General features: G+C 37.0%; 3 protein-coding genes across 5 annotated transcripts in view; 2 read left to right on the plus strand and 1 right to left on the minus strand.

The window, feature by feature from the left end:
* The window catches only part of rbks (ribokinase), a gene marked incomplete at its 3' end in the record, with an annotated part of 32,977 nt that extends 15,283 nt beyond the window's left edge, over positions 1–17,694 (minus strand). The window contains exons 1-7 of one of the 3 annotated variants that reach the window (XR_013819343.1): positions 17,587–17,669; positions 16,147–16,205; positions 10,387–10,519; positions 9,731–9,794; positions 8,620–8,682; positions 7,444–7,608; positions 4,052–4,143 (exon numbers count right to left, since the gene is read on the minus strand). Coding sequence is in view for 2 of the 3 variants with exons in the window: in XM_079852577.1 (XP_079708703.1) it covers positions 4,052–4,143; positions 7,444–7,608; positions 8,620–8,682; positions 9,731–9,794; positions 10,387–10,519; positions 16,147–16,202 (573 nt within the window). Of the gene's footprint in view, positions 1–4,051; positions 4,144–7,443; positions 7,609–8,619; positions 8,683–9,730; positions 9,795–10,386; positions 10,520–16,146; positions 16,206–17,586 lie in introns of all 3 variants that reach the window. The other 2 variants (XM_079852577.1, XM_079852576.1) reach the window with 2 other exon arrangements.
* mocs1 (molybdenum cofactor synthesis 1) overlaps positions 12,450–19,759 on the plus strand; it is a 153,164-nt gene continuing 145,854 nt past the window's right edge. Inside the window, exon 1 of the mRNA XM_079852540.1 lies at positions 12,450–12,453. The gene's annotated coding sequence lies outside the window, so the exon portion shown is untranslated. The remainder of the gene's footprint in view (positions 12,454–19,759) is intronic.
* The window catches only part of babam2 (BRISC and BRCA1 A complex member 2), a 98,001-nt gene continuing 96,107 nt past the window's right edge, over positions 17,866–19,759 (plus strand). The window contains exons 1-2 of the mRNA XM_079852569.1: positions 17,866–17,957; positions 19,490–19,626. Coding sequence (XP_079708695.1) covers positions 19,490–19,626 — 137 coding nt within the window. The 5' untranslated portion in view covers positions 17,866–17,957. The remainder of the gene's footprint in view (positions 17,958–19,489; positions 19,627–19,759) is intronic.

Raw genomic sequence — 19,759 nt, forward strand, 5'->3', positions numbered from 1 at the left:
GAGGAAACAGTCACATTTATGCTCATATCGGTTATGCTAACAGCTAATATGCAACTTTGCTAATATGTTTGTGTTCTAAACCACGGTTACAGTTGCCAGAAACATACTCTATGTTCGTGAACTCAAACACTTCTAGCTATCAGCATATTTTTTAAGTTGGATACACTGACGTTAGTTAATTAGCATAGCATGTTCTGCCTGAATACTCGATTCTGATTCGCTAGAAGGTCATAAAACCGTTTAATGCAGTTCCAAGTCAGTTTAATCACCGTTCTATATTAATGCGCTGTTTTCACTGAAGCGCTCACACACACATACGTCACTCACACACAGCTGAGATTGCACTGCGCACACAGAAACATTCAGGAATCAGGAGTAAAGAAATGTATCAACATTGCCTGCAATTTTTTTTTTTATAAAATAGCTTTGCTAATGAATCACTACATTGTATTTCTCAGCAACGAGGGAGTTAGATCGCTATTATGAAGTAATTAGACTCACAGCTTCATGTAAGAGACGCTGCACACAGACACGGTAATTCACACACGCATCTCTCTGGCAGTCTCGATAATTAATTCAGAAATCTCATTCATTCATATAGATGTAAATGTACTTTATCTCTGTGTCTGATTTATAGTGGACCGGATACTCGAACTAACGAGTCGTAACTGACGAAAATAACCATAATTTTTACCCTTCTGGTGAAATATTGCACTGCAAACATCAATAAGAGCTTTAAGTTGTCTATGTTGGCAAATTAACATGGTATAAGTGCGTTAATCACTTGTGATAATAAGTTTAAAGTCAACATAAAAACAGCATCTGAAACCCATTTTACTGGTTATTAAGTAATTTGGTATATTTTATTTTGAGACAGGACATTCAACGAGGAAAGAAAAGTGTATTGCAGGACTTTTATCCACCAGGAACTGTTTGTATCATGAAATGTAGGTGTTACATAACTGGGACTGCTGAAGTCAAATGAAAAGAAAGTGTCTTCAGAGGTCATGAAAGTTATTAGATTTGATGAACTGAGTCAAGTTGTGCACAATGTGGGTTATGCGTAACAAACTTCTGTATTCAGTAAAACAGGTCGCATCGCTTCTGGCTCAGGTCTTTTGTACGTGTTTCATTAAATGTAGAGTCGTTTTACTCAAGATACCTTCAAAGGCCTGAGGAAAATTGAGCATAACCAATGTCCAGCACATATTTGCAGTTTGAAGTCTAAATTTTTTCTTCTCACTAACATTTAGATATTTAAATCGAATAAAACATCAACAATAAAAAGAACTAGTTACCTTAAAAGTTCATAGATATCGCCAACAGTTTGTCCTGCCGTTAACACTTTCTCTGACGAGTGGAAGCAATGAGCCCTGTTTTCCTGTTTGTTCATGTAATGTGTGTGTGTGTGATAAAGTCTATTAGACCAGGAATGACACCATCATCGCCATTTGAGTACTGAGGTTTGCTACAACCACAGTAACACAAGAGTGTGCATTAAATATATACAACAGGACTGTGTGCTTAAATAATACATTGACCAGGCATTTGTGCCTACTGGACATACCTGTGTAGTTTCTGATTTATCACTTTTTTCCCTCGGTTCCACAGACAAGGCTTAAGCTAGTCCCAGACTAAAATACATGTTTGCATGTTTTGACTGAAAGCAACTTGCCCTGACAGATCTTAAAATATCTCAGTACCATTGTTTTGTCTCAAGATGCACACCAGTTAACGCCATGTTGATAAAAGCCACTTAACTGTCTGTGAAACCAGGGCTATATTGTTTAACTCAGTGTGATAAAGTGGGTGAAATCCAGACATCCCAATAGGGATCTGTGTGATCAGCACAGGAGATTTGTGTGATGTGACGCAGATTTTGCTCGTTTGCACTTGAATTCGCTGCGCTGTCCATCAGCTGCTTGGTTTGAAAGTGACTTGTGTGTGTGTTTAGCTTTACACATTCCTGCACTATATACAGTACAAAAGACCTTTTCCCCCACAAAATCTTGTGTCAGCGACCTTTATGTCATTCATGACTAGCAGAGTGTATGAATAAGTGCATAAAGATCAAACTGTGTCTTCAAAGTCTCTTCAGCCTGGAAAAATGTAGTGTTGGCATTATCAGTTCTTTTAGGTTCTCTAATGCAGGTGCGAAGAATAACCCCCACTCTGGCCCACCAAACGACTGAAAGATCAGGGCAACAAGTATCCCCGTTGTATTTGTGTACTTTAAGCTTTACCATCAATCTTTCCAAGCTGGCTGCCAAAACAGAAAAGCGCACAGATTACTCATCAATGTGTGGTTATCTGCTTCTGTAAACTGCCGATGATTCATCCTTCACTCCCGCAACTGAAGTCGTCGGGTGAGAGCCAAGCATGTACGCGGATGCGTGCGCTGGGACGAAGGCTGGATCTAAGGGGTTGATTTGTACTGAGGGCTCTCACTTTTAAGTCCCACCTGTACATTTTTCCCCCTCCAACCTCCCAGCCACATCAAAGCTGCCCTGATGGAGAACTCTGGTTCAAACTCTCAGTCACGCTGGAGCTTTCGCCCCGGGCCGGACTGACACACCATCTGTGCATCTGCCTGCCTGGTCGTGGATGCTTTAACTTTACTGTTTCCCATCAATCCAAGCCCTTGTCTGTCATCTTGCCCTGCCACGATGTGAAAGAGGGCGGCCTCAAACATAACAGTTACTGTAAGACACCGCAGCCAACCCCGTAATTTCTTGCACTTGGCAGGTAGGTGACTATTTGAGCTTTAGTATCTTGTTTTTAGTATGCAGGTCATGACCAGGCAAGATAAGTGAGCTGTTGTTTTACTCTAGTAACCTGCTTCAACAAACCTGACAACCTACAGGCAAAATAGGCTCTACAGGTTAATGCAGTCAAAATGCACTTTGTCATGTCAACTTTCTTTTTGGAATTTGTATTTTAAAGTTCATTTATGATGACTTTTTTAATTTCTAAAAATGCAGAATACGAACCCCGTTGGCGTTCTCGCAGGTTCGCGTTTTTGAAGTTTGCGCAGAAAGAACTTAAAGGGGTGGTATAATGCCCTTTTCATAAGATGTAAAATAAGTCTCTGATGTCCCCAGAGTGTGTTTGTGAAGTTTCAGCTAAAAATACCCCACAGATATTTTTATATAGCATGTTAAAGTTGTCACTTTTTGAGTCTGTTCCTTTAAATGCAAATGAGCTGCTGCTCCTGGCACAGGGGGCGGAGCTTCAACAGCTTGCACTCACACAGACACGCACTGAAAATTTCAAAAACTTTTAGCCTTTTATGTTCAAACTGGATTCAGACAAAGATGGAGAGACTCAAGAAGAAGTGACAACATGTAGAAGCAACAGGACATTTCTGAATGGTTAGTTGATTAATTTATGAAGCTTATGTGTAGTTCTTCTAGTCATTGATTAGCATATTCTGTCATGATAATCTATAAATTGTGTTCCGGGGGTGGGGTTTATGTAAATTTTAGGGTTAGTGATGTCACTTACCCGGGAGGAAGCTTATGTAGTCCTTACCAGCCATTTGTTGTAGTCCTTAAAAAGCTATTTTTTTAATAGAAAATATCTCCCTTTGCTTTGAACTTTGAGCGTTGTAACTTTGCAGATGTTGTTTATGCTCAAACAGCAACATTACACACTAACTAAAGTTAGAAAAGTGAAATCATAATCAACCACCCCTTTAAGAGTTTTCTGTTAAAACGGTGTCGTGTTAGCGGCCCCTAAGTTAATAACTAATAATTGTTGTGACGAAAGTGAATCAATCAAAACTAACTTTAGCTGGACAATAACTTTATTCTAGAGCTGCTATAAAGCCAAAACAATCTCTGTTACTTTCATTTCCTATTATCACTGTAAATCCACTTTGGAACAATCTACATTGTTAAAAGCGCTATATAAATGAAGATGACTTGACTTGACTACAGCGACACACTAAAAATCATTCTGAACATCTTCTCAAAGCAATGTGGAGCAAACTGGAAAAACTTTGTTTATGTGCTATTTTTCGTTATGTAAAATGATTGATATTGTCTTTCACCTCAGACTCATTGCAGCAGAAAACATCAGATGCTTTGTAGAAATCAGAATGCAGGTCTGCAATAGCGGGAGCTGGATTAAAAATGGTCTTCACTGTAAGAAATATAGAAAATATTATTCACATATTGGGTCATATAGAGAAATGCAAAAACCACATGTAAAAATGCAAAGACCGGGGTAAAGAATGTCTATGATGTCAGATTATTGTTATGCGTTATAATAATTGGTGTGCACGCAGACACAGCTCAGTCACAGACACTGACACACCGCAGTTCACGTCAGACAGCAGTCAGTGTGAAACTTGCTCTTTGAGCTACTTGCATTCATCCGATTTGATATAAACAAACTTTGCTCATTTCTGAACGCAACCATATTTTCATAACCACGTCAATACTTGGCCAACAGTTCCCTTTCTCTCTTTCTTTCTCTCAGTCCAAAACTTGAAATGTTCTCTGAAAGCCGACCACATAGGAAGTGACTGTAACCGAGGCACTATCTCCTTACTTCCTGTCGCTGAGGGGATTTCTCACTAGTGAGCTTAATAAACAACACAATTTAAGAGGTGGGAACATTAAATGCGTCATTAGAAGCATTACTGCTGAATAATTTATCCCAAGAATGTATCTGAAGAAAGAATCGTGTATGTTGCTGCTTATGAATTTATGCTAATCTAATATGAACAAAGACATGTTGGAATCCTTAGAGCAGTTTCTACTTCTAAGCCTTAATATTAATGCCAGTAATTGCAGCAGAAATACCAGAGGAAACATTTTAGCCAATAATGGGGGGCTTCAAATGTTATTAGACAATGGAAGGCCTTTGTGTCAAACATTTTGAGAGCCACTGCTTTAGTAGATCCAAAAAGTATTTTGACACTCAAGCCACACTTTTTTTTGTAATTACCTTTAACCGACTGATGCCAAAGGACAATTTTAGTGATTTGTATTGACACTCCAGGGGGAATTACACATAATACATACAATTTGACCTAAAAACATGAGCAGTTTATCATGTTCCACTGTGAATTAACACATTTCTTTCCCCCATACAACATCTAAAATACATTTCACACCTAAAAGTTTATGTTTTTCTAAATTCCATATTTTGAATGTTGCCCAGAAGCTGGTATTTTCTACACAACCAATAGTGTTTCAGACTGTCAAGCTCAAGACAAAAAGGAACCATGAAAGTACAATAAAAGTACTTCATATGACTTGTATGCAATATTCAGAAATTCTGAGAAGCAATCAGAGAAACAGATCTGAAATTACAGTGTTATTGTGTTTCCTTGTTGGAGCTTTGCTTTCTGAAGCACTGAACGAATTTTCCTTTTGTGGGTGAACTGTCTCTTTAATCAAAGTGAGAGTGTTTTAGGAATCGGCGGTGAGCCTCTAGTTGAGCCTCTGTGAAGTGAATAACGTAATATGGAAGAGGAGGGAAATAATGAGGGAAAATAAACGGCAATACTAACGAGTAAATGAGATGAATGAATGAGTCATGCCAAACCTCACTTGCTCAGAGATGCTTTAAAAAGCTCCGAATGAAAAACAACAGAAACACAAGTTAAATGTGAGCTAAATTCACACTAGAGTGATCAAACATCCCTTTAGTAGCTGATCTAATGTACGAAATTACATGTTAGCCACATATCAGCTTTGAAGTTAACCGAAATTAACTACACTTGAGGAGAGAATCAAAGCTAGATGGCCTTTATATTAATTTATTTAAAAATGTGGTTAGGAAAGCGGTCCTCGGATTCTTCTCCACTGAGCCTGTGGGGGTGGCATGTGCGTAATCCAAGCCTTGAGCTCCGGCTAAGTGCTATTTGCGCACGTCATTGTCTGATGAATTCATCCCAAGTGATAGGCGCATAATCTGGGCTAATGGCCTGTCTCTTAACACTTAATATGGGCCGCTAACGGGCTAAACAGCATGTATCTGGGGTGTTGTGAGGTGGTGAATGTGAATATCGGGGTGCGTTGGTGTGGTGGTGGGGGGGGGGGGGTATCCATCTGTGTCATCCATCTGTGGAATAAGCTTGTTGCATCATTGTACATCTCCATGACAAGGATACACGGTGTCTCTGATCAGCAGGGACCTGAACATACAAGGTGCTAATGATATCTGAGACACAGCAGGTTGTGTTATTTTCCACAGGAGGGAAAAGTCGTGCTTTATTCTCACCAATCATTCGGTATAAGGAGCTAAAAATAGTTTTTAGAAAATGGGAGTGAAAAGGAAATAAACTACTGTTGTTAAATGATTGTGCTATTCTTCACGGAAACCATTTGGCGATTATACAAGTATAGGACCCCAACAGTGTGGCAAAACAAGTGATTTTATGAAAGGACTGTAAGACCTGAATTGTGATACTTTATCCACATACATACAGAATGCTCATGTAAAGCGATATATACAATATAACAACTATAAACTTCATCACTGCTTCTTGTAATGTCGCAGAATGTAAACTTTATGTAAATGTAAACTTTAAAATTAGGGATGCACCGATATGAAAATTTGGAATGATACCGATAACCGGCAATTCTTTATATTTGAAAGCCGATAACCGATATATTGCCTGATAAATATAAATCCAAATTTTTATATCATTTTTGAGAGCCTGAAAAACAAAATTCTCACCATGTCCCAAGCACACAATTATAATACTAGTCAAAAGGGAACTGGAGCGCTGCTGGTATCCTTTGTATCCTCTGGTGCTCATGGAAGGGTTAAATGTTCATAAAAAATAATTAGGAAAAAAAATCCAGGTCCAGGCACTCAGTTAAAAAGCCTCACCAACACCCTGATGAAGGCCAGTGGGCCGATACGCGTTGGTGTTTTAATGCTTTAGCCCTTTTAAATAATAAAGGCTTTTTAACTTTTGCATCCTACTGAGTGCCTGGACCTGGATTTTTTTTTCAAAATTCTTTTTTACACACAATTATAATGTTCTCGTTATAATTTTATGTAGCCGATATGACAGACTTGCGCTGAACGTTGCACTTAACCGTATTTTCCATTTCAAAGTGATTCCAGTCATATTTCAAGCAATTCAAAAACATCATGGTGAACAGTGCGCATCTGAAGTGTCTCAGCTGAAGGAAATAATCCATTATTTATCGGATTTAATATATTGGCCAATTTTGCTTACCGGGCCGATAACGAAAACATAAAAAATGAACATATATCGGCCGATACCGATATGGTGGCCGATATATCGTGCATCCCTAATAAAAATATTAACATCTTATAAACATTACCATCACAATTTGTTTTTGTTTTTTTAGTAAAGATCCTTTGAAACGATGTGCATTAAGAAATTTGACTTAACAGGAAGTGGGATGAGACAATCAAGCACATTGAGATATGAAGCAAAGATGCGTGTCTGACCGTGGTTCTCTTTGGCCATTCTCAAGGCCTGCAGTGATGCATCTGGGTTGATCTCAAGCTGACAAACAAGCACCTTGGCATTTACTATGGCAGACTGTGCCCGCTGTAGCTCCTCTTGCCCCAGAAGCATATTAGCACCAGCCACAATCACTATGGCATTCTCCCCTGTCAATACAATATATTAAACATGACGACAAGATGCTTATAAAACCTTTAAGGAGACATTACTGTTAATTAGACTAAAATTTAATTACAAATCCACATTTACAAAGAATGCATTCATGCACAAAATTACAGGCCACATCATAGCCTGTAAAATTACAGGCCACATACAGTGACTCTAAAAAACTATTTAGACATACAAGTCACACCTTAAACATATATGAATGCCATTGCATATCAAATTAAGTGTCTTTATTTAAAACAATGTGTACAATACATTTCATATACTGTTAAGACAAAATATGTCATATGGAACATGATGAACTAAAATGACCTTGGAACCTTTTTTTTTCTGTCTGAACATGTTTTTATCGAATGGAATGACATTCATACATTTTTTTTAAATGTGGGTTAAGTGTACAAATGGAGCCATGGATATAGAAGACACTTTACACACCCAGACATGTACGAAATTCTCTCGCTATTGCACCACGAACAGACAGACACAAATAAAGAGCTGGCATAAGCGTTCGAAAAACCACACTGCAGAGTCAGGAGATATTATCAGTATTTTCCTCATTTCAGCTTCCTTGTTAGCTTGCGAGATAATCGTTCAAATTTCACATCGTTGTGATATTCACACAGGAAGCTGGGACACTGAAAGTAGGTTGTTATGGCGATCATGACGCCAATCAGAGCTCTTCCTGGAGAGCTCACTGTGGTGCGAGTGGACTGCCACGAGGCTTAGCACTTATGCTGGATCATGACATTTACAATGCAGCAGGCCTTACATTCAGAGGCAGGCTGGTTATGGCACCTTTCTTTAAGTCCAAGTAGTGCTACATTAAACTGGGTCTAAAATTACCCTGTGTAGGCGAGGTGGACACAGAAAGAGAGCTTCTCACTCATCTATGTCTCATTCAGAAGAGTACTTAGCGGTGTTTATGTTATTTTAGGGGCTTTTAAAACTCAGGGATACAGCAAGGCTCGGTACTTGGACCAATTTAATTTTACCTGTGTCATTTACGATGATCGAGGCAGCTCCAGTCGCAGCATTTTCAGTCTGTTCCACATAGGCTGAGAGAGAGAGAGAGAGAGAGAGAGAGAGAGATGGTGAAAGTGGATAACCTAAATTGCTTACAGTATAAAAAAAACTGAACTGAACAAATCAGAATGTCCATTTAAAATATTTTACAGTGTTTATATATTATGACAATAGAGGCAGCACATATGCAGACTTACAAACGGTGTTGGGGAATTACAGGTTACTGATAATAAAAAATAATAAACAATACAGTTGATCGATTCAGCACAAAACATTACAAGCTAAACTACAAGTTACTAACAAAATGTAGATAACTATAAAAAAAGGGCCATATATTTTAAATCATGCCATTATCAGATTTCAAATGCAGGGCGTTTCAGGAACACAAATAAACTGCAAAAAAATCATGTTCATACTTTGTATTTTTCTTGCTTTTTTCCTTTTTTTGGAAAATTCATTTTTTGCTGTTTGTCACGGTTCATCATTGCGCAAGTGATGAAATCAGATCTGTTTGTCCTGACAGCATAATCAATATCTGATTTATCTACATCGGATGCTATAGTAATAATGACTTAGAGACGTCAGCATGATAAGAGTAACTGTCATCATGGAAATCGTACGTAAAACTGGAAATTTTGCTTCTTCTTTACGAACATCATGTCATCTCTCTATACTGCTGAACTCTCATCAAGGTTCATGTGACAACATAAATATTGGAGGCATTACTATATTTTATACAATCATATTTACGAATGTCATATTCATTCACTTATTCGCTGTTCACATATTCCAGTGAAAAATGAACAAGTCACAAAAAATGTAAGACACAGTTAGAGGCACTATTGCACACTTTGTATTGTACTAAGTTACACACAAATTTCCACTCAAATAATGGGGAAAAATACAATGTTATTCATAATTACTTCAAACCACCTACTAATTTGTTTTGTGTCAGGTTTGTAAAAAATGCACAGATTCTAAACAACTAAATAAGATTTAGGTTGCATACACCATTTGATTTTAAAAGATTTTTGGCTGCCAGAGATGTGAAACAATATGAAAGCACCGTTTGGCCATTACCAGTCGATATGCCATTATTTTTGAAGTTTTGAATGTAGTCGTTCCCAAAAACGTCTCTGCCGACCTGAGGAGAAAAGGCAACCAAAGATGAAAAGAGGAACTTGAGATGATATGTTCTAGCAACTGGCTGACCGGCCAAAGTTCTGCATTGCTATATCAGGCCAAGCCTTCCAGATATAGCATCCCCAAACAAACGCCTCCACTCTACAAATACAACTTTAATCTCCCCCTCTCTCTCCTTCTCTTCCTCTCTATGAGACATTCAATGTTGAGGTAGAGGGCAAAGGGGTTTCTTTTTTCCCAGCTGGGTCTGCTTTTATCCCACACTGGTAAAGACATGCCAAGGATGGGGTCCTAAGCCCCAGCAGCGGAGACCCTTCACTACCTGGCCTTCTGTCTTTGAAGTGTGATCTCTCTTTGAATGTTTCTGAAAGCATAGGAGTCTATTTTTACACACTGCATACGCTTCGGTATTGATTGGGGTCTTTGCACTGACAAAATCAAGAGCTTTATTACTTGGTTAGGTTCTCTTGTGCGGTTAAATGCTGAAATACATGAATTGCTCTGGTATATCAACCTAAACTTTTTTGTGTCTGTGTACTTCAGGCTATATTCAGTTATTTAGGATGTTCAGAAAAGCAGACCGTATTGGGTACCTTGCACACCATGGCAGTCTTGGCCCCCATTCGTGCAGCTTGGACACATTGATTGGCCCCTTTACCACCGAAACCAATGAAGAACTTGTGTCCATGTATCGTCTCTCCAGCCTTGGGAAGTCGAGGTGCCTGACTAACAGAAAGACATATGGGACTAGGCATTAAAACATATTAAAGCATTCATCAAACAGTTAGTCAAAAGTATCCAACCAAGAATTGACTTGAGGGAAGGCAAAAAAGTGTCCATATTTAATTGTACCAAAAGGGTAGTTCATTCTAGAATGAAATTCATTATTTACTTAAACATGTTACATGTAACACAAAAGAACATAATTTGAAAAAATGTCTGTGTTTACTGTGGTATCGATGCGTTTTGGTTGATAAGTAGACGAGGGAGACATTCCTGTTTAAACCTGGTGTTTTAATCTGTCTCTTTTGTCCACTTTTTAACCACTTCTGTCCTGATTTCTTCGAGGGGAGGGTCTATGGGCGGGTAAATGTATGTGTTTTTTTTAGTTCTTTCGATCTAATGGACGAAATAAGCTCATGCAATTTACATATGAGCATCAGCTTTCATTTCTGCTCTGATAGTCACAAGACCAGCCGAACGCTGTGAGTGTGTGTTAGAAATCAGGAATGGTGAGAGAACATCATGCTTGGTATGTTTTTCGCCTTCAAACTAAACTTGGGTCTTCGGCCGACAAAGTTTAAATCCTGTCCTGCTTCCCATAATGTTCACGCATTCGGTCAGTAGATGGAGAGTAGACGGTCTTTTGCGGCTGTTCGAACTCATTCGACCACATGAGCGTTTACACTACGAAATCAATCCGGTCAAATGCGTTTTCAACTACCTCTGGAAGTGGTCGACAAGCTCAAAACGTTTTAGACCCCGTTTACACCTGTATTTAGCATCGTCCACTTGTGATCCGATCGACCAAAACACATCTTAATACCAGGTGCACAGGGCCTCAGTGTTTTTGATCATATAATGAAAGTCAATGGGGTCCAATTATCACTGTTGAAAAGAAAGTCAACCCTTTCTTGCATACAAGTAAAAAAGGAATTAATGAAATTCAGAGAAATTCAAAGTAGATTTCCCCTAATTTTGATATACAAAGTTTGTAAAGCAACCTGTTCAATTGTCTTAATTTTAAAGTAATTTTTAAATGAATGCATTGTGAGTGTTCAAGTCTTTGTATCGCTTTATGCACTTTGTTTTCAGAGGAATGACAGATGGTCCATTCAGCCAGTTCTAAAAAGTCCATATTGTTTGAATGAAAGGAACTTTTACTGGAAACATTATTGTGAGCTGTAAATGAAAATAATATGACATGACATAAACGAGTCCTTCTAAATCTAAGGCAGGTGTCCTGAACTCCCTAAAAAGCTAATTGCTGTGCTGTTTAGTGCGTGACATTTCAGAGCGGGGTCCATCAGCCTTTCACCCGAGCAGAACTAGCAGGCATTACTCATTCTATTGAACAACAGAAGAAAAAAAATAAACCTCAATCCCAGACATCTAGTTACGGTCTGGCCCCAATCCAAGTCTCCGGGAGCCCATGTTTATGTGATGGCAGAATGAGCCGATAAAGTTGTTTTTCACGTGTGTGTTGTGTGGTTAAGAGAGGGAATATTACAGGAAGTCAATGCGGATAAACAAAGATCCTGCCGCGATTTCAGTAAAGCGAGCGGTAAGTAAAGAGATTTCAGCTTGTTGTTTATGATGTTTTTGATGAACTATGGTAAAATAAGCTGATAAAGAAAAAAATACTTAAGATAAAGAACTAATGGAGGGAAATTATAAGTGACCACAAGGCATATTTCCCCACATTTTCACATCTGAACTGACATTTTTTTAAAACACTTTTTAATTGAGTATTAATGATAAATAATGAAAGGATGTATAATACATAAATGAATTGTTGCTGGTCAGAAACTTGAAGACAATGAAGAAGGTTAAGCAAAACACTACAATTGCAGTAATAACTTCACATCTGCAACACTTTTACCACAAACTCTTGGGTCAGCAAAGAAGACGGAAATTGTAATTATGACTGCACAACTGCACTGAAATTTCTATTTGCACAGATTCAACTGTACAACCAATAGGATTGTGGATCAAAGTCCATTTAAGGCAAGTCATTTCACTCTATTCACTATTTCATCTCTTTGAATGGGGAAAAATCAAATTCTTCAAAGCTGTTCACCAAGCTTTTTATTAAATTTCATATTCGAAATCAGCAATGAAATCTGTCTCATAAATTCCGTTTCCAAATGCTTAAATCATGACAAAAAAACCTGCAATTTGGGAATCAATTGGCGATTGGCTTTTATTTAGAAAGCGGGACAAGTGCATGTTGCACTTTCATCCATTCATAGTAATATGAGTGCAGCGTCTTTCAAAATCTAAAGTCTTTAGTGTGGATGCACTATTTTACAACTTGCATTCTAAGGTTGCCTGACTGAGTCACTGTCTGTGTCACAGGTTACAGTCAGACGGGCCTCACCTTAACTCCTCGCTTACACTTCCTCCATTGTTTTATGAGCAATAGTCATTCTCCCACAAACGCATTTCTGATACAAACGCTGTGACTTTCCAGTGCCAAGAGGAAACAACAGGTGTTGTGTGACGTAGGCTGTGGTCCACGCAGATGTTCACTACTTTATAAAGACAGGACCTCAAACAGCCTGCATGAGAAACAGTGTGTGCAATTGTGCATTGTGGCAATAAAAGAGCAAGTGTTTGCTTTTAACAATTCATTGATGAAAATAATACAATAAAAATAAAAATGCTAGTTATTATTAATAATGAATATTAATAATAACTAGCATTTTTATTTTTCTTGTATTATTTTCATCTACAATATGGTTTAATTAAAACCATTTCATTAATGTCCGTGCAGAGTCTAATGCATTTTATTTATCCATGCCACATTCATTTTTATTCGTTATGCAAGTAGTAATATTATCCAATTACTACTACTACTTTTTTTTTTTTTGCATTTTATTTATTTGTAAGGTAATAGATTTTTTTTCTTCTTTTGTAATTTCATAGGATTGTTCAAGTACTTTGGAATATCATGCAAATGCCATGTAATATGGATACAGAGATTATTAAGTACCATAATAAACATACTTTAAATCAAGACATTACAGGCAAAACCATTGTTTTTTCAGGCACTGGTATATTTTGAAGTTCTGGGCTATTTTGCTTTCATAACTTCAGACTAATGGAAAGAAGACATCCAAAATGCACATTTAAGTGTTTATTTTATCAGATTATATATATATATATAGAATCTCCTCTGTAAATACCTTTAACTCTAATGTCAACAAAATAAAATGAATTTTGAACCTGGCTTTATCCAGTGTTTAGATTTCTGTGCTGGACATTTATGCAAATTATTAGTGCATATTTAAGTAGTAAATGGCTCGTTTGCATATTTAAACACAACATTTCAGAAAACTTGATGAAAGATGTACTGTGATGCTATGGTGATATGGTTAAAATGTTTACCCTTTTCACCTGTAAATATACCTTATACATGCAAAAAGAGAGAGAGATAAAAATGTAAGCGAAGGAGGAAAATAAAATACTAAACAGCACTATCAAAAAAAACAACTTTTTTTGTGTGTGTAAGTACCGTGTAACCACCATGGTGCATCAATATGTTCATCATTTAGTGCTATGATATTTATCAAAGTTATCAGTAACGTCTCTATTACAAAAAAGGCCCAGTTTGAACCAAAGATAAAGTTCCTGAAGTTAATTGTTTCATGAATACAAGAGACCCCACACTAAGAGTGTGCAAGACTTGTGTGTGCCGCATGCTCTCAGGTAACATCACACACTGACGGCTCCAGTGAAGACACACCAATAGGTTTGAACAGTAATCAGCAGGTGGCACTGTCTGGCTTCAGCACAAACACACACACACGTTCCACGCGAGACACTGACTCCGTTTGACTGTCAGAAAACACAAGCCACATCGAAAACTGGATTTTACACTTCAAAGCCATGCATAGCACTTTGATGGGTGAAATGTGTCAGCCACCCTCCAAAAAAACAAACACACACTTCCCATCAGAACTATTGCCTAATTGATGCAATCTCTTCTGTTCAAAGGCCAACATTGATGACTGGATGTTTTTAATGGTAACGTATATGAGCAATTGGAACTTTTTTTTTCCCCCATAAGGGGTAGTTTGTTTTGATTACTTAGGGTATGACGAAGCAAGAAATGAATATTTAGTTATGTATGGAAAGGAAAATGTTGTTTCTGGATTAGCTCTTTGAGAAACATTTCCTCTTCTGAACAAACGCCTAACCTGACTCAAATTTGGCATACCTTGTCCTGCGCCAATTGTGGAATGATACCTCAAATAATAAAAAAGTGAAAAAATTACGTTTAATAAGGTTTGGCTATGTTTTTTTTTTTATTCGTTTTTAATAAATATTTGGATTTCGATGTTTGTTTAAAAACCCCATACACATTAAAAGAAGGCCCCAAGAAAAAGAGATCAGAATAACATAGAGACTTGGGGCATATTTATATATACACTACACAATACTGTTCACATATTTGGGGTCAGTAATGATTTGTAATTATTATTTTAAGAAATCATTACTTTTATGCAGAAAGAACACATTAAATTGATCAAATCATTTGTTACCAAAAACATTTCAATCAAAATATGTTCATCTGAACTCATTTAAATACTGAAAACACATGTGTCACGGTTTCCACAAAACATTCACTGTTTTCATCATTGACAATAATCAGAAATGTTACCTAAACCCCAAATCAGCATATTAAAATGACTTCTGAAGGATCACGTGACACTGAAGACTGGAGTAATGATGCAGAAAATTCAGCTTTGACATCAAAGTAATACATTGCACTGCAAATATAAAAACTCAGGGTGTATGCAAGGTGAAAGTTTACTAGTTTGCACAGCTGCAAGTGTACGCCGTATTCCAGTCAAGAGGTGCACCTGAAAACACTGCAGCCAGAACGACTAGGACGACAAAAAAAAAAAACTGCCAGCGGCAAATATGACCAGTGAGCGGTGAATCAGTTCCCTGGGGAAATATTAATAATAGACAGAGCTGGCAGAACAGAAGGCAGTTCCCCAAATCTGCCTTTGTTGGACCTTATTTGGTTCCTGCTGGAAGGACTAATTCCTTTCCGAGTTATTTTAAAATCTTAAAGTCTGCCTTCTGCAAGTGGAATATGTTCCACAATCACAGCGACGATGAGTGTGCGAGTTTGTCACATGAGCATGAAATCATTGTTTGGTATAATATGTGCGGTCTCAGCTTTAAGTTCATAAGAGAGGGTAGATTAGTTGAATGTAAATTTCAAGTTAAGCATGAAATTGAACATGAAAATGATTGGGCACATGAAAATGATTTTTTTATTTTATGACTATACAGTAAAAAAAAAATCATATTATTTGAAAAAAATGGTTGTTGCATATAATGTCTACTCAAACGTATTTGTATATAATGCACAATTTCATATTGCAACGAATGCTCTTCTAGAATGCATGGGTCAGTAATCGTACAGTATGATTACATGGATCTCTTGTTCATCGTCACTGTAGATTTTGCTGCAATCACTGCTTTTTTTCTTCTTTTTTGTTCATCAGAACAGAGGAATGCTTTACAAAGGCATGTTTGCCCACGTATTTGAAACATGTGGCACATATTTGCCCCGGGCCTGGTTCACTATGACACTGAATCCTTTGATGACTTACCTTACTAAGTCAGTCATACAAGATCCCACCACTACAACACTCACGTCTGCAGGCATGACCTGATGACATTCATAATAACAAAAACAACAACATTTAGACATTATTTACATAGATTTCTAATGAAATCTTGAGATTAAATTTCGGAGAACGACAATTAAATGCTTAAACATTGGTAGTTGTGATCCACATTAAACATGCCTACTCTAATGTGGATGATTATTTCAGGACTGGATCATGTGATTGACAACAACCATGGAAATCCTTCATTAATTCAATCCCTCGCGTGTAGGCAACATATGTGAATAGTGGAGTGTTAATCTGCTCAAATCTCCCAGCATGCCTCAGGGGACTGTAAAAGCCTGCCGCTGGCTAAGGAACAGCCTACATTTTCTCAAAATAACTGAAGTCCAGGCTGCATTTTCTGCATATTTAGATTCAAATCAATCTTAATGGTTTGAATGGCTTCGAGTGTTTTGCTGTTCGGGCCTGAGACTTAGATATGATCCTCTCTGCATGATAAAACGAACAAAGAGAGTCGAAATGTGATCAAAATAATTTAATCGTGTATTATATGCATGGCTTTTTTTATTTCATGGATGTCTAAGGAGAAAATATTGTCATGAAAGTAAGATGCAACAAATTATTCAGTCAGGATAATTTGACAATCTGACAAAATAAAGTCATTAGTTCCTGCAGAAACAAAATGTGGAGTGTTGGGAATAACAGTAACTAGTTAGGTTGATAAAATCTTGTTAAAGGAGGTAAGAAGTGTATTTTATTTACAATCAGAGACATTGCGTGAACATATTTGAGGATTTTTACAAAACTGTTTATCTAGGCTGGTTTAGTTGGGCAGTGGTTGAGTCTACTAATTACTTTTCTATTAATTCTACAAAGTCTACTAAATCTTTTGCGTCGTCTAATATCTACACTGGAAAACAATATGTCTAAAGCTGTAAATAAAACTATTCTAATAAAATAAAAAAAATATTTCAGTTTTCTACTTCAAAACCTCTCGATTAATTAAATGTGTTTTATGCTGTTTCTTTGTAATCGTTTATGAAATTTACAAGCAACTTCTGAGTGCATGTTCTTCAGTGTATATGATATACATATCTGTACATTTATTAAAACAATTATATATATTTCCTCTTTATTTCCAATACTGTATTATACTGCATTATTACAATTTTTTTCTTATATTAGTGTTATATTTCATTTCTGTACTTCTGCACTGGAAGCTCCTGTCACCAAGACAAATTCCTTGTGTGTGTGTGTGTGTGTGTAAACATGCTTGGCAATAAAGCTCATTCTGATTCTGATACTTGATTAATCATCTCATCCACAAGAATTCATGCAATATCACATTCAATAATTTCAAGTGCATAATTAATTAGCATTTAAAATCATTTTGTACATAATAATATTTTACATTTTTACCTATTTGTCCACTGAATAAAGCGATATCTAACCTGCCAAAGCAGCACTTTGTACTCACGTCTATCTGTCAGCACAGAAACACATGACTAGACACAAGCCCATTTTGAGCTGTCACAGTATTCGCCTGTCTTTAAAATTAAGGATTTATGATTTCAAACGAGACTAAACATTGTTAGCATGTAGAAAATGTATATATGTTTAATAAAGTATACTATTGAACACACGCACGTATTATTCACGTATGTCATTCAAATAAGCCGTGGTGAAACTATCAGGCATATTGATAAACATCCATAAACAAGTCTCAATAACAACAGCGGAAGTGAGGAATGAGTTCATACTCGAAAGTTGTTCTACATTACACATAAAAGGTACTGAAACGGCATTTGTTACGTACGAAAATGTTACTTGATCGAAACGACTTGTTTGATAAAGAAAGAAACATAATTAGCAAAGAGAAACTCGTTCATAGTGCAGGATTAGCATGCTAGCCGGTCTGTTAGCATATACTTGCAGCTCTAAAACAAACTGAATAAACAAAATCTAATCAAACTACACAACAAACTCAAATTCTTCGATTCACTCATCCACATGTGTTGTGGTAGTGTTGTTATTTTGTGTGCCATTGCAGCTGCTCGACAGTATTAGTAAATATCAGTGTTATTAATGTGTTTCATGATAATAATGTGTTTTACACAGCTGGATATCACGCTGATGACTTTTTTTTAATTTAATTTTCCTGTCTAAACAAGATTTATTTATTTTATACTGTGGGAATCCACTTATTAATTACTGTCAACAAGGACAATACAGCCTATTCTGTTTTTACATCTCTTATTTAAAGGGATAGTTCACCCAAAAATGAAAATTCTGTCATCATTTACTCACCCTCAAGTTGTTCCAAACCTGTATGAATTTCTTCTACTAAACACACTCACAATATATATATAGAAGAATGTTGGTAACTAAACAGTGGATGGTAACCACTGACTTCCATAGTATTTTTCCCTACTATGGAAGTCTATGGCTACTGTCAATTGTCTTGTATCTGGACTTTAAAGTGGACTCAAACCTCCTTTAGTTGTAATAGAGTCTCAGTCTACATTGCATTCACACTAGTGTTTTTAGGAAGCCAATCAATAAAAATATAATAATACAAATCATAGTAATATTAATATCCCTAAAGGCCTGTTCACACAAAGAACGATAACTATAAAGAAAACTATATTAATGTCCAGAGTAATTGTTCTGTTTATTTGAAGTGTGTGCTTTAGTTTTGTCGTCTGCCGCTTTAAATGCTCAAGCTCTTTAAAGCAGAATGAATTGTCAATGTTTTTATCGTTCAACAGCTGGAAATGATTCCAACAAAGTCGTTTCTCAGTGCTGTTATTGTTATAGTTGAGTGGACTCTTCTATTCTTTTATATTTACAATGATTTTTAGAGTTATATCTTTATTGTTATCATTATAGTTATTGTCCTTGGTGTGAACGGGTCTTAAGACAGTAATATATAGTCATATGATTTCGATGTGAGTTTGATGGACACATGCTTTTCCAAAGCAATGGCACAAAATGTGTCATTTTATGTTATTATGCGAAGAGAAGAAATTATTTTTAGCATATATAGGACAGAATAGACCAGGGTTTGCAACTCTGGCCCTCAAGATCCCTCTCCATCCCTGATCAAACTCGACTCTCTGTATCTCTCTAGTAATCCTGAACACCTTGATGATCTTGTCCAGGTGAGTTTGATCAGAGTTAAACAGTGGATCTCGAGGGCCAGAGGTTCACACTCCTGGTTTAGACTATTGCGCTATTTACCTTACAACTCATGGAAAGCTCTCATAATGAATGAACATCTAAATGTCTGTATTGTCATGCTGTCTGATCTTTTGTGTGTAAGATGAACAGTCTGTCTCCAGAAGTGGCACTGAGCCGGATCTCTCCGGAGCTCCGGCCTTTACTCTGCACTGTGGTGCGCAACGGACGGGTCGGTTTAGACTCCTCTGGCTGTCTCCGGATCACTGACCTCAAGACCGGGTGAGTGTTCTGGTAACTATGCAACAAGTTATAACTTTTAGGGAACAATGTATTCGTTGATGAATATGACTAATATCTAATAGGCTACAACTAAAATAGCCTACTTTTGAATTAAAATCTTATCACAATTGCT

This window comes from Squalius cephalus (assembly GCF_949319135.1).
Source record: "Squalius cephalus genome assembly, chromosome: 20".
Lineage (NCBI taxonomy): Eukaryota > Metazoa > Chordata > Actinopteri > Cypriniformes > Leuciscidae > Squalius > Squalius cephalus.